At 35.7% G+C, this 14,674-nt stretch overlaps 1 protein-coding gene across 20 annotated transcripts in view; it reads left to right on the top strand.

Annotated features, from left to right (window-relative positions):
• The window catches only part of Gphn (gephyrin), a 416,329-nt gene that overhangs the window by 166,565 nt on the left and 235,090 nt on the right, over positions 1 to 14,674 (top strand). For 11 of the 20 annotated variants that reach the window (XM_052739504.1, XM_052739503.1, XM_052739505.1 and 8 more), the window contains exon 5: positions 4,973 to 5,011. The exons of the other annotated variants lie outside the window; for them this stretch is intronic. In XM_052739504.1, the coding sequence (XP_052595464.1) occupies positions 4,973 to 5,011 (39 nt within the window). The remainder of the gene's footprint in view (positions 1 to 4,972; positions 5,012 to 14,674) is intronic. 20 annotated transcript variants of the gene reach the window in all.

Raw genomic sequence — 14,674 nt, 5'->3', positions numbered from 1 at the left:
CCATGCTGGCTTAGGAGTCTTGAGCTAAATCAATCTTCCTGCTTTAGCCTCCCAAGTATCTGGGACTGCAGACATGTACAACTATACCTACTTTTCTTTTAATATTATCTGCACTATCAGCAGAGCTTTAGCTTAAAACCTAAGCAAATATTGGTTGGTTAAATATTGAAAAGATTTCCCTGTGGAGGGAAAATAAAGGCTAAGCAGGCTAAACACAACAGTGTAGTTGTAGAAGAGGCAAAGGAAACAACAGAGTGAACCTGCCAAATCCTTATTTTATCTTGACTATTAGAGTATACAAATGGATGAAATTACTTTCCAGTAAACACTTGCACATGGATTGTTATAAATGAACAGAGGCTAGAATAACAGAATAGTCTCACAAGATACATGTTAATATAATTGAAAACAAAATAGCAATAAACCTTTTATTGATATTAACACTAAGCACAGATTTGGCTAGAGAAATAGTCTTAGTATGAAGAATTGATAATATTCCTTACTTCACTACAGACTGAAATCAATAATATAAATTAATCTCTATATTAGATATCATCTATAAAATATGATATTACTTCTTACACAAAATTTACTAGTGTTTCAACAAATATATATATATACACATATATTACCATGAACTCAAAATAGTATCACTTTTTTAAAATGACAGCATATTTGTGATTTTATGTTCTTACATGATAGAGACCTGATAGGAATTAATGAAAATGGATTCAGAGACAAAATTATTTTGGATTATTCTAGTAATTTTGTTAGTGTTATTTCCTTATACTAGAACATAGCAAAAGCATAGCTGCTATTAAATATGAAGGAGAGAGCTGGAGAAATGGCTCAGGGTTAAGATCATGTTGCTCTTGCAAAGGACCCATGTTTAGCTCTTTCCATATTGGGCTAGTCACAAGTGCCTGTGACTCCAACTCCACTGGCCTCTGTGGGCACATGCACTCTTGTGCACATACATACATACATACATACATACATACATACATACATACACGTAACTAAAAGTAAAGTAAATCTTTATAAAATGAAGAATTATTTAATATTCTGGAATTTTCAATTTCAAATATTATTAATAGCACACAGGAAAGAATTGTTGGAAGGGATATAGATTCCTTCAAAGGATGCTTAGAAGAGAGCAATAAATTTTGTGGAAGGTTACTGTTATCTGTTTAACTTCACAGGGAAAGACTGACTAAATATAAAAACAAAAATACAGAAGAAGCATTTAATGATTCTAAGAGGTCTACTTTACATAAAAAATAATCTTTAAAGAATGAAGACATTGTAGTGATGGATGTCACTGAGACAATTTTGTTATCTACCCTTTATATTCTTCACATCTTTCAATCAGTTTGCAGCAAATATCATAGTATTTTTTCATGTAATAATCCTCAGGATGAGACTTCATGGAGAAAAAGATATTTAAGAAGTGATTCTATACGGAGTTTTAACAAAGAGTAGAATAATTTGGCATGAAGTTTAGGTATTTGAACTCAGGTGAAATAGGTTCCAAAAATTGTAAATTATACAACAACAGTTGTTAGTTTTTAGTATTATTAAAATGTATCATTCTGCCGGGCGGTGATGGTGCATGCCTTTAATCCCAGCACTTGAGAGGCAGAGCCAGGCAGATCTCTGTGAGTTCAAGGCCAGCCTGGTCTACAGAGCAGGATCCAGGATAGGCACCAAAACTACACAGAGAGACCCTGTCTCGAAAAAAATCAAAATAGATAAATAAATAAATAAAGAGTTGTATCATTGCTTTTGTGTTATTTCCTTATACTATTTATATTTATTATTTATATATATTAGACTATACTTATTTCCTTACTGTAATGTATTTCTTGCTTGCTATACAGAACTCCATTTTACAGGTATCCTTTTTACAATGGGATCATTTAATAATAACTCCACTGGTGAGGTTTAAAAGAGATTCATATCGTACACATTATTCTTAAATAGTATAGTTAGAAGTTTGGTTAATTATATGACACATATGAAACTGTTTATAGGTCCTATTTACTTTTTTTCATTTACTGTCTTTCGCTATTTTTAAAGCTTACTGATACTGTACATCCTTCAGGTGGGATTCTTTGTGGAAGATGAATTTCACTGTCAGAAATAAGTAATATATAGAAGACTGAGAGATTGCTTTCATATAATAATAGTCAAAGCAAATCCTAGTATAAAGCCCCCTTTCCTCAGAGGTGCATCACTGATAGCATTAACAATTTGTTCTAGCTTTACTCAGGTTATGTTATTTTCCTTGTCTTATAAATATAAAATAGCTTTGGATATCGAACTTACTTTTTAAGATATAGATGGCAAATTGATTACAGAAACTATATAGTTTACGTCATAACTACCCAGTTCTGGCATCCCTGAAGCAAAAAAAAAAACAGCCATAGGTATTATAAATGATTGAAAGTTCCAAAATCTAAGGAAAGAGATATTTATTCAGGTACAAGAGTTTGCAGAACACCAAATAACCAGCCCAGAAAAGAAAACCCCATGTCACATAATAATCAAAATACTAAATATACAGAACAAAAAAAGGATATTGAAAGCTGCAGCAGAGTAAGGTCAAGTTACATATAAAGGCAGACCTATTAGAACTGATGTTCTAAAAATTCTGAAAGATCATAGATGCCAGCCCAAACTGCTGTACCAAGAATAGTTACCAGTCATAAGCAAAGGAGAAACATATTACATAATATAATCAAGTTTAGGGAATTTGTGACCACTAAGGTAACTTTACAGAGACTACTGAAATGAAAACTTGGGTCAGAAAAGGAGATTAAATATACCCAAGATGGCACAAGAAATAAACAGTTTGAGAACAGCTAATCAAAAGAGGTTTACAAGTGATTGATTGAGGCTGGCTAAGTTTTATATAATTATTGCAAACACTAAAGTTGAACTTCCATATATAATTTTTACTTGACCCGAAAGGCTATTTTATTGGTTTGTTTGAATCATTTTAAAATATAAAGATGGTTCTCAGATTGCCAGTAATATGAGAAAACAGACAATAGGCAGAGTCCTGTTTATAGGCTGTAATTTACTAACTATATGTTAGAGCTCTCCTATCCTAGTTGGTACTAGTATCTTTAACTGCTAATCTACAAGCTCAAAATATGTGTGAGCTTTTAGAATACTCTGAGACTCTGAGATTAAGAAAAAGATCCTGCTGGGCAGTAATGATGCACACCTTTAATTCTAGCACATGGGAGGCAGAGACAGGCAGATCTCTGTAAATTCCAGGACAGCCAGGGCTGTTATACAGAGACACCCTGTCTTGAACAACCAAAGAAAAAGAATCCCAAGAAATTTATGCTTTTCCACTTGAGTGTTTAATATATATTATATATTCATGTGCTGGTCAAGATGTTGAGAATACAGAGCAGAAGTTCTCTATGATGGGCTGATGAAGTAGCTCAGAGGGAAAATGTACTCAACACCAAGCCTGAAGACTTTTGTTTAAACCTCAGTGCTGGAAGGAGAGAGCTGGCTCCAGCACGTTGTCTTGACTTCCATTTTATCCTGCAGCTCAGGTGGTGTGCACACACTACCCATCATGCATACAGCATAAATAAGTTTAAATAAGTTTAAGTTTGTGAGTATTCTCCATGAAATTCATCATAAAGATACAAAAGTTTAAATAAGGTTATTTAAAGTTCATATATAGAGACTCTTAAAGATGAAGCATAAACCTAAGAAAATAGATAGTGTGCAATATTAGAGATAAGTTCTCTGGATCAAAATAAACCCAGGAAGGATGATTGATAGTCTAGGCAGAAAAAAAAAAAAACATTGTAATTAAAATAGGCCATTCATTAAGGAAGATGACATTCTAGCAATGACCTAAAGGACGAAAGAGGAATGAATCATGTAAAATGATGATGCCTCTTTAGTGTAAGAGAATAGAGGTATAGGGTGACTGGCTTCTATTTTAACAGGAAACCAGTTGGGAGGCAATTCATAGTGTAGGTGGAAAAATGAGAGTGGCGTAGATCAAAAGACGAAGGGGAGAAGAATGGAAATCAGAGGATTGGAGAAGAGAGGGTAGGAAAGGAGGAGAGAGGATAAGAGGAAAAGGGAGGAGTTAGTTTTGAGGCCAGGATTTTATTGTGTAGCCCTGGCTGTCCATAAACATATGATTCTCCTGCCTTAGCCTCTCAAGTGGTAGAATTAAAGGCATCAGCCACCATGCTTAGCTTGTCAATATACTTTGAAAGAGGTAACATTTGGAATAAGAGTAAGAGAAGTCAAGTAAAAGACACAGTATTTGGCTTTCATGGTTTGAGGAATGAATTGTTAAATTCCGTTTAGTGAAATGAAGAACATTGAAAGAAAGGTAGATCTAGGGAATTAAATTAGGGGTTTTACTTCAGTCACAGAAATGTGAACTGCTTTGGAACTCAAAGCAGATGTCTGCAGAATTTTTCAATCATTGATATAAATTAAAATCCATGACAGTTGATGAGATAACCAAGGTGTTAGCTAGAATTAATGTGCATTTATTGGTATTACTGCCCCTGATGTTTTTTTCCTAATCCACTTTTTACAAGGTAGGTAGTTTCTAGAAATTATCCCCTCTGCTCACTTATAAAGAATGGAAGGAATCCCACTGAATCAGAACCTTGACCTGAACAGAAAATACTATTAGTTGACCATCCTCAAATTTTACCTTGATGTGAATTTTTCCCAAGTACCTCCTTGCTGGAAACTGTTTGCACTGGAGGTAAGTGTGAAAGGGGAGGTTGTGGGGAATGATGGGGTGAGGGCTTCCTAAACCTTTCTCAGACCTCAGAAGTGGTTGGATTCTGAGGAAGAGAAGGTTCAGGCTGGTTCTTCTTTCCCTGAACCAGTTCACAGAGCCCTAAATTTGACCTGCTTTCCTCAAACTGGGAATCAGAAATCCCTTTTCTCTTCTGTTTTTCTGCTGCAGAAATTCCCACCATTCCCATTTTGTGGGCTCCAGAAAGGGGTAAGCGAAGACTTCAATCCCAGCCAATCATTGCCAGATTAATACTTTTTAGTGTTTTGGTTTATTTTACCATCATAAAAAAATGCTTGGACCCATTTTTCCCATCTATTTAATTTCCTTGTGGATTGTTATGTATCTATGTTCTAGGGTCATTCTGTATCCCTGGGCAGTAGAGTTCAGATCCATCTGCTGTTTCCATTTGTGTGCTATTCTCTTGTGGATTCTCATACGCAGTTTATGAATTATTTCCTAGATGGAAGACACCCAATTCAGGGACTGTTTTCACTCCTCGGTCTCATCCTTTCCTGAATGGTGTTTTGTTCCCCCGCTGACAGCTTGTCATTACCTTACTCTACTGCTTCTGATGATCTGCCATTGCTTCTCTACTGTCCTGTCTTCCTGCTTGATTGCCGTTGGATTTTCTCTACTTTTTGCCTAATTTTATCTGCTGAACAATTTGTGTTCTTCACTCATTGGTGCTTTGCCCATCAGCAAATGGCCTGGTACCTCCATATCCATCTGCTATTTTAGCATTTTAGACTGCCCAGCATTGTCTATCTGCCCCTCACCACTCCTCTATACTCTGAACTATTAAGTTCTCCATCTGCCTGCCTGATTTTGCCCTCTCCAATATGCTTATAATATTGTAAGTAGGTACAGATTATTTAGTACTCCTACTCCAAATGCCTTGTGCCACTGGATTGGACTGCTGACTAGATTGCCTGACTATTGCCTCATCTTCCTATTTGCTTCCATTGGCTGCACCGTTATTTTATTTGAGTCATGGCTTTCATCTTCAGTGAATTTGTGACTTGCTGGTTTGCTCATACTGCCTCTTTTATATTTCTCTGCATCTAATGAATCACTAGCATTGTTCCCTGTTATCTCTAAAACTGATCAGATGTTACTTCCAAGGAAAATTTTGCCTATGTATTGTCCAAACATGTCTTAAAAAATAGGAAAATGCTTTGTTATTTAACAGCCCAGTTTAGTTTACTCATAAACTGATTCAAAACTCAACTACCACATGTAATTTTTGCTTTTTAATACAAGTCATCATTCTTCTCTTTTTTTAAGGACATTTTAAAACATGCATCACCTTTGCCCCAGTTATCTTTCAACATCACATGTTATACACATTGTTTTCTTATGTATGGGATCTTTCAATAATTTTTCATGTTCTAAATTTATTTCTTAGCTTATTTTACCTAATTTCTCAAAGCTTTCATCAAAACAATTTGTTTAATTTTATCTTTTAAGTAAGACCAGAATTTTTTGAAACTTTAAAAATATTAAATTTAATTATTTTCTATCTCTTTGTAGTTTAGATTAGAGTAGCTTTCAGCTCTGCTCCACTTTTTCCTTAGAGAATATAATTTCTTAGCCTCCCCATAACCTACATAGTATAGTGATTTAGAGATTCTTTTGATATATCCATCTTTCCCTCCTTTATAACTTCTTTTCTTGTGTGTGGGTAGAGTTTTGAAATTTACATTTTCAGTTGTTTACAGAGTGCTTGGCATCTAAAATTATTTTGTACTGTGAAGTTTGTAGTCTTACGTTGACATGAAAAGCCAAATATGAGAAGCAGAGAAGAATTTTGTAGAGTTTGAAAGTCTACAAAGAGATATAAAGTGGGGTGTTTACAAGTGCATGCCCATGTGTATATGTATATTTTAAATGTCCTTTATACTCACAGTATCATTATGTTTAAAATGTGAAAAATGAAAAGTATCCATATTCTATTTTATTTTATTAAAGCAAATATGATAGGGAAAAACCTTAAAAAGAAAGTGATAACTTTAGAGACTGTGGGAAAAAGTATTGACAAGATATTTTTAAGATTTCTATCTTAATAAAGAAAATTAATATGAAGAAAAAAGTCACTTTAGAAATGCCCAAATAATTTCCTAGATTTCTGGTGCATGTTTTTAATCCTAGCTTTTGGGAGACAGAGGCAGATATCTGTGAATTTGAGGCCAGTCTGGTCTACCTGTTGAGTTCTAGGCCAGGCCAAGAGAGAGCTACACAATGAGACCCTGGCTCAGAATCATCCAAAATAAGAATAATATATACCATATATATATGTATTTTTTTTAAACAAAAGTTCCCAATATTCCATCTCTAGGCCCTGGCATATTTTATTTTCTGTTTTATCAATTTGCCTATTCTCAGTACTTCATCTTAATGGAAACACATATTTTTTGTCTTCTGCCTTATTTTTCTCAACATAATGTTCTTAAGCTTCCACGAGGTAGCACGTATCAGAAGTCCATTCCTCTTTTCCATCCTTTGTATATGCCACACTTTATCAGTTCAGCTGTTAAGTAATCACTTGGGTTGTTTCTGCCTTCTGACTATTAGCAATAGTGCTTCTGTGAATACTGGTGTGAAAAGACTTTTCCCACGGCCTTTGGCTCTACCAACAGACGTATGTGTAGGGAGAAATTAATAGCAAAGAGTTCAGGGAAACATGCCTAATAAGCATGAAAAATAGATAAGTTCAAGACACTGTAGTATTAAAAGAAGAAAAAATGAACTTTTGGACAAGCTACAAAAGACCAAGTTATAAGATTTTAAAGGTTCTATAGTCTGTCTGTGAAAGAATGAAGTTACACAGGTCTTGAATGCTTTAGATAAAACAAAAATAATTCCAAAGAAGATTTAAAAGGTTTTTTTAAAAAAAACAAAACAAAAACAAAAAAAACAAGAGAATGATGTATTTCAAACCAAATAATGTAAGTGGCCATTTAAGAGAAGGGAGGTATTTGAAGGGCAAGGTTTCAATGAAGGTGACTAAGATGAGGAAACACAGTTGTATTTAGAGGAACCATCATTTCAATTCAATGGTCTTTCATCCTGGACACCAAATGTACTTACAAAGACTTTCCTAAAACAGATTCTAGAGCTATGGATTTCAACATTTTGTGTAAGTACATCACGGTGTGAGCTAAATCTAATTCTTTTTCTTTTATTGAAAATATTTATTTTCAAATATAATATATTCCTGACTACAGTTTCCCCTCCCTCTGCTTCCTTCAGTTTCTCCCAACCTCTCTTCCATCTGGGTCTGTCCCCTTTCTGTCTCTTATTCAAAAACAAACATGCTTCTAAGGAATAATAAGGTAGAACAAAACTAACACATTTGGAATAGGACAAAACAAACAGAAGGAAAGGAATTCAAGAAAAGGTACAAGAAACATATAGATGCAGAGACCCATGTGTCATTATGAGACAAGGAGCTTCCAGTGATCCCATTGAGTTTGTTTTCTGTTGACCACCAACTGCTGGGTGTGCAGGTTGACCTTAAGAATAGTATGTTTCTTTACTGAAATTCCCTTGGAGTAAATTTTCATTTGCAAGTGGGTATCAGTTGGAGATTGATTCTTTGTTATAGATGGGGACATGTGTCCACTTCTCCTTTCAGGTCTAGGACCTCTTCTAGTGCAGACCTGTGCAGACCCTGTGCATGTTGCCTCAGTCTTTGTGAGTTCTTATGTGTGTGGATTCTGTGAGTCCTTATGTGTGTTGATTCTGTTGGTGCTAAATCTAATTCTATACCACAGTGCCAAGACCTACAAAATTAAGTTAGAGATAGTCTTTGTCTTCAAAGTTTTAGAACTGGAATATTTAAAATAATAATAGATAAGGATAAAAAATACTTTAAATGCACAAGATAGTATGTTTCACTCCTATTTAGCCTTTGTTGGATTGAATTTTGTTTATCTACCCTTTATCAACTAAGTATCGTCACTAGACTAACATAGAAAACAGATTCGAGGAGAAGAATAAAATTTAACAACAAAATGCATTTTTAATATCATCTACCATATTTTGAATTTTTTCTTCCAATTTTGATTTTTGAAGAGAAATTTTCAAAGTCAGAACTTTACATGTAAAGTAATGACTTCACTTCTCCAAACCTTGCTGATTCAGAAAGAAAAATGCTTTCTGGGCTGAGGAGATGGCTCAAATAGGTAAAGAACATGAGTTTGAATCATCAACACCTGCATAAAAGCTTGATATGATAAATGCTGTTTTACTATAGCCCCAGTGATGACGGGCCAGAAGCATGTTGATTACTGCAGCTTGCAGGCTAGCCAGCCCGGCCTAAAAGGAACACTCCAGGTTCAGTAAGAGACCTTGTCTCAAAAATTAGAGTGAACAGTGATAGAAGATATGCAAAGTTTTCCCAGGCCTCCGTACATGCTCATATAGGTAAGCCTATCCACATATATATGTGTCCATGTTTTCATATACTATGTACACATACATTTCAAAAGAACGTCCTTTTTAGTTAAATCTCATACCAGCCCTCAGATGGTAACAACAATTTGTATTCTATTTGAAGTCTCTTTAATTCTTTTAATGAATATAGATTTTTTTCATACACTATATTCTGTTTCCCATCTTCCATCTCCTCACAGTTCCTGCCCACCTCCCCTCTGTCTGGATCCATATCCTTTTTATCTCTCCTTAGAAAACAAACAGATATCTGAGGAATAATACTAAAATAAAATTAGATGAGATAAAACAAAAACAAAACTCAGGATAGGACAAAACAAGCAAACAGATGAACAAGACCAAAGAAAAGTAGGAGAAACACATATGGACACAGAGATATCTAAGTTCACATATATAGGAATCTTATAAAAACACTAAACCAGAAGTCATAACATTTACTCAAAGTACCTGTAAAGTTAAAAAATAAAAATATGCCCTACATATTAATTTTATATCCTGCCAGTTTACTTGAAGTGTTTATCAACTGTAGGAGTTTCAAGGTAGAATTTTTAGGGTCATTTACATATTATCATATCATCTGCAAATAAAGATACTTTGGAAGTCTCTTTAATTTTAAAGTTTCTTTTCTTTTTTCAAGACAGGGTTTTTCTGTGTAACAGCTCTGGCTGTCCTGGGAACTAACTAGCTTTGTAGACCAGAATTGCCTCGAACTCACAGAGATCCACCTGCCTCTGTCTCCCTAGTGCTGGGGTTAAAGGCATTCACCATCACCACCTGGCAGAAGTCTTTTTAATTTTAAAGCCTACTAAATTTAGTGACAGATTGCAAACACAGTAAGAGAAATCTCTATTATTAGCTGGTGACACTTTTCAAGACTTTCTCTTACCATATAAAACTTGAATTCCTGACATAAAAAAGTTTAGACATATCCATTAGCTTTTACTATGTATTTAATAAACTAGTCATCTGAACTTGGAATCTATTTCTCCTCTTCATATTAATGTAGACTCAAACTTGAGTTCTGATTCTTTTAAAAATCTAGTAGGGTAATTTTGAATAACCCATTTTTTCATCTTCCTATTTGTCCTACTAATATTTTTATTGTAGTTATATAGGTATGAAGAGATTAGAGTTTCCTTGTCAAGAAAAACAGTAAAATAGAAATTATATCCATTTTTGGAAATAATAAATTAGTTTAAAAAATTATTCTTGTATTCACTCTGAAAATCACTTTATTTTTTTTTTATTTTTTTTATTTTTTTTTTTTTTTTAGGTTTTTCGAGACAGGGTTTCTCTGTGTAGCTTTGTGCCTTTCCTGGAACTCACTTTGTAGCCCAGGCTGTTCTCGAACTCACAGAGATCCGCCTGCCTCTGCCTCCCGAGTGCTGGGATTAAAGGCGTGTGCCACCACCGCCCGGCCTGAAAATCACTTTAAAGCAGAGACGACACAGAACGATTATATAGATAATGTAGAGATCTAAGATAAAATACTAACAATGTTATTTGTAATGAATATCCTGTTTTCTTGTGATCTTTGAATTCCTATTTTAATTTCAAAGAAACTGAAAGCACAGTTGTATGTTTCCTTTGTGTGATAGTCAAGCTATGCTAAATCTCATCCTTATAAAGTATCAAATCCTTTTATATTTCATTTAAAAATAACCCTCTAAATGTCTTTAAAGTTGGAATATTCTTTGTGATTAACTACTGTCTGACAAACTAGTCATTATCTAATTTTTCTTCCTTCCCATTTCTCTACCAAATAGTACTCCATCATATTCAGGATCTTGCAAACAGTGTAATTACAATATAGCCTTCCTTCTGTGAACATTTAATAGCACAAGATTGACCCTTATTTTTCAGTATATAGCAGTTAACAGTAACAAGCACTAGTAAACAATTCCTACATCTCCTGATATCTTGGTCCTTTTCCCCCCTACTATTGTATATTGTAGTAGTTCTATAAAAACTGGCAAAAAAAAAAATATAGATTGCTAATAAAGAGACCATTAAAAGATAGTAAATCAGGACAGTACGATTCCTCAGCAGAGAAAGATACTCGCCACCAAGACTGAGATCCCAGGGTCCTAGGGAATGACATGATGGAAGGAGAGAATCAACTCCCAAAAGTTGTCCTTTAAACTCCTCATGGATGCCATGTGTGCCCCACACATACAGTCACACACAAATAAATGGCATAATAATTTTTTTAAAGATAGTAAATTTCATCAAATTGAAGAATTGGCACAAAACTACTGTATTTGTATTTAGCAGCTATTTAGCAGGCTTGAAATTGATACAAGTTTACTACTTAGGTATCTGGTTATTTATAAATGCAAGGTAACACCAAAATTTATTTTGCTCTAGAATTCTGTTTAGTAATTAAATTTGTGCTGATAATTTCACGGAGTATATAATGCATTCTAATATTCTCACCACCTTCCTTAAAGCCCTCCCTCCCCTGTCAACCCCTCTTCTCAGTTTAGATCCCTTTCTCACATTCTTGTCTTTGTTTTGCTTTGTGATCTACTACATTTAACCAGTGCCATTTGTGTGACCATGGGTTTTGAACTTTCCATTGGAGCTTGGTGAGTTTGCCAGTGGCTACATGATGACAATGAATCCCCCACCCCTCTCTAGAATGCTTTTTGATATAATGTAATATTGTATACTTATAAAGAAATTAAGATTATTTTCTGTTCATATCAGCTAGATCCAACACTCCTGAGAGCTGATAATTCAAATGCTCAGGAATCAGATTTTCTGTGGTTGGTTAATAGCTGTAATGCTGTATTGCATATACAAATACTTACATGTCAGAGGTAGCAGTCTTCTTTAAAAGATTTTAAGAAACTAAAAGAAATTTTCATGTGTATAAAACATTTTAGGAGATAGATGAAAGGCATTTAGATATCCTGATTCTCAAAAAAGTTAGTTAACTACAAAATTAAAAAGGTGACTGACCACCTGGAGGAAACTCCTATTTTATGAACAAGTCTGTTGTTAAATTTCTTTATTTCTTTGTTATTGTCAGGATATTAGGGATATTTGATCTCAAACCCAGAAGAGAAGGCTAAGTGAGGTGCCTATTAACATTTCAAAGCAGACCCTGGCAAGCCACTCTCCCTTAGTCCCTACCTGTTACAGGGCCTCTTGGCTGGCATGCCCACCCTAATCTCTTAGCCCAGGGACTGGGCTGGTCCTTCCTTTCCCCTAGCTTCTCTGATCTGTATATAACCCAGTCATTTTGGTTATGTGGGCCTTTTGGTCTCTTGGCTGCCATTCCAGGTTGTCCGCTCTCCCCTCTTCCCTATCCTCACATAGCCCGGTTCAGTTGGCTGGGCATGGTCACTCTGGACTCTCCCGGATGTTTCTGTTTCTGTCTACCTCTGTCTGTATTCTCCCTTATGTCTATAATAATACTTCAACCCCTTAGGAGCAGTCATGTCTTCCTTTTATTTCTCTCTCTTTTTTTTCCATTCAAGGGGCACAGCATATTACACATTACACAGTTCTTGTATTGTGAGATAGGTATTAAATGTGATTCAATTGTAAATTGTTCCAACATTTAGAGACTCCCAAAGTATTCTCTGACCTTCATATGTGCGTTATAATTGCATACCCTCCTCAACCTTACCCCCTCCAATAGTAATGAACTAAAATCATTTTTTTTAATTAGTGAAATGACTGACTCAAAATTATGAAGTCTTATAATGTCTTGCAAAATAGTCTTCAAAGAGTAATGGCTTAGCCGGGTGGTAATGGTGCACACAGGTGGATCTCTGTGAGTTCAAGGCCAGCCTGCTCTACAGAGTGAGTTCCAGGACAGCCAAGGCTATTTCATAGAGAAACCCTGTCTCAGAAAACAAAAAATGAAAAAACAATGTCTCCAAATATATGATTGCCTATCACAAATTTCATGTCCATTTTTGTTTTGTAAGTTTACTAATTATTAGGTTAAGTTTCATATTTAATAGGGCTAGAGAGATAGCTCTTGGTCAAGTACTTGCTTTATAAGCATAAGGACTGAGCTCAACCCCAAATCCATCAAGAAACAAGCAAAAGCACAGCCCTGTGCCCATGGTCACATGTGTTTTAATTCCTGTGTTGAAAAAGTAGGGCAAGCAAATCCTGAGGCATACTATCCAGCTAGCCTAGTCTATTTGCTAATCCTTGGCTCGTCAGTTTAAGAAAGGGGTGCTGTAAAGAAACCACTGAAATAGCCTTTCCATATTGTGGATAAGAGACTCTTCCAGAGACATCTGGAAGAGAAAAAGAAGCAGATAGAAGGGGCCAGGACTGTCTGCAACAGATGGGGGAGTAGCTGGGGCAGGGAAAAACCTGCCTTTATAGAGAGAGGAATCTGGAACAGCCTGGGGATAAGCATAGTGGAAGAGAAGTGGGGGGGAGGGAGTGGTGAGAAGAGCCAGGATGCTAGAGCAGTCTTTGAAATGTATAACAAGTACATATGAATAGGAACAGTAGGAGCCTAGAGGCCAGCATGGGCTTTGCAACCAGGAGTGTTTGTCAATGAAGAGCCATGTTTCTTATGCCAGAGGCAGGGGAAATGACTCTTTTTGGCTGATGGAGTTCTTGAGGAATGCTGGCTTTTATCTAACCACCAGATAGTCTTTAGTCTTTAGTCTAGCTTGAGCTGAGCCAAGACAGTCATTTCTGGACATATACACTGCCTGAGACCTAACAGTGACAGACCATGTATTTAGAAAAATAAAAAGGTGGACTGTAGCTAGAGTTTTCCTGCCTGGCCCACAGTCAGGACAAATCTCTCTCACCTGCCAGTCCCACAGCTGCTCAGACCCGACCAAGTAAACACAGAGACTTATATTGGTTACAAACTGTATGGCCATGGCAGGCTTCTTGCTAACTGTTCTTACAGCTTAAATTAATCCATTTCTATAAATCTATACCTTGCCACGTGGCTCGTGGCTTACCGGCATCTTCACATGCTGCTTATCCTGGTGGCAGCTGGCAGTGTCTCTGACTCAGCCTTCCACCTCCCAGCTTTATTCTCCTCCTTGTCCCTCCTATACTTCCTCCTGCCTGACTACTGGCCAATCAGTGTTTTATTTACCAACCAATCAGAGCAACACATTTGCCATACAGAACATCCCACAGCAGTGGACAGTGTCTGAGAAACAACAGCTAAGATTGTCCTCTGACCCCCACATACATAAACATCCCCACTTGCCTACATGTACACAAACACCTTCACAAAATTACGTATTTTATTGTGTATTATTGATTAATAGTGTGATGAAAGTTTTCTTGTGTTTGTCTAGCTTTATTTCTTATTTTAAACTGCCTAGGGGTGTTTGTTTTTCTGTTTTTCTTGGATCTGTATTTTGTTCTAACCACAGTAAGGTGATTAGGAAATTGCCTGCCAATAAATAATTTTAT

Source organism: Peromyscus californicus, unplaced genomic scaffold (assembly GCF_007827085.1).
Source record: "Peromyscus californicus insignis strain IS unplaced genomic scaffold, ASM782708v3 Scaffold_15__1_contigs__length_86483966, whole genome shotgun sequence".
Taxonomy (NCBI): Eukaryota; Metazoa; Chordata; class Mammalia; order Rodentia; family Cricetidae; genus Peromyscus; species Peromyscus californicus.
This window is presented reverse-complemented; position numbering and strand designations above follow the sequence as displayed.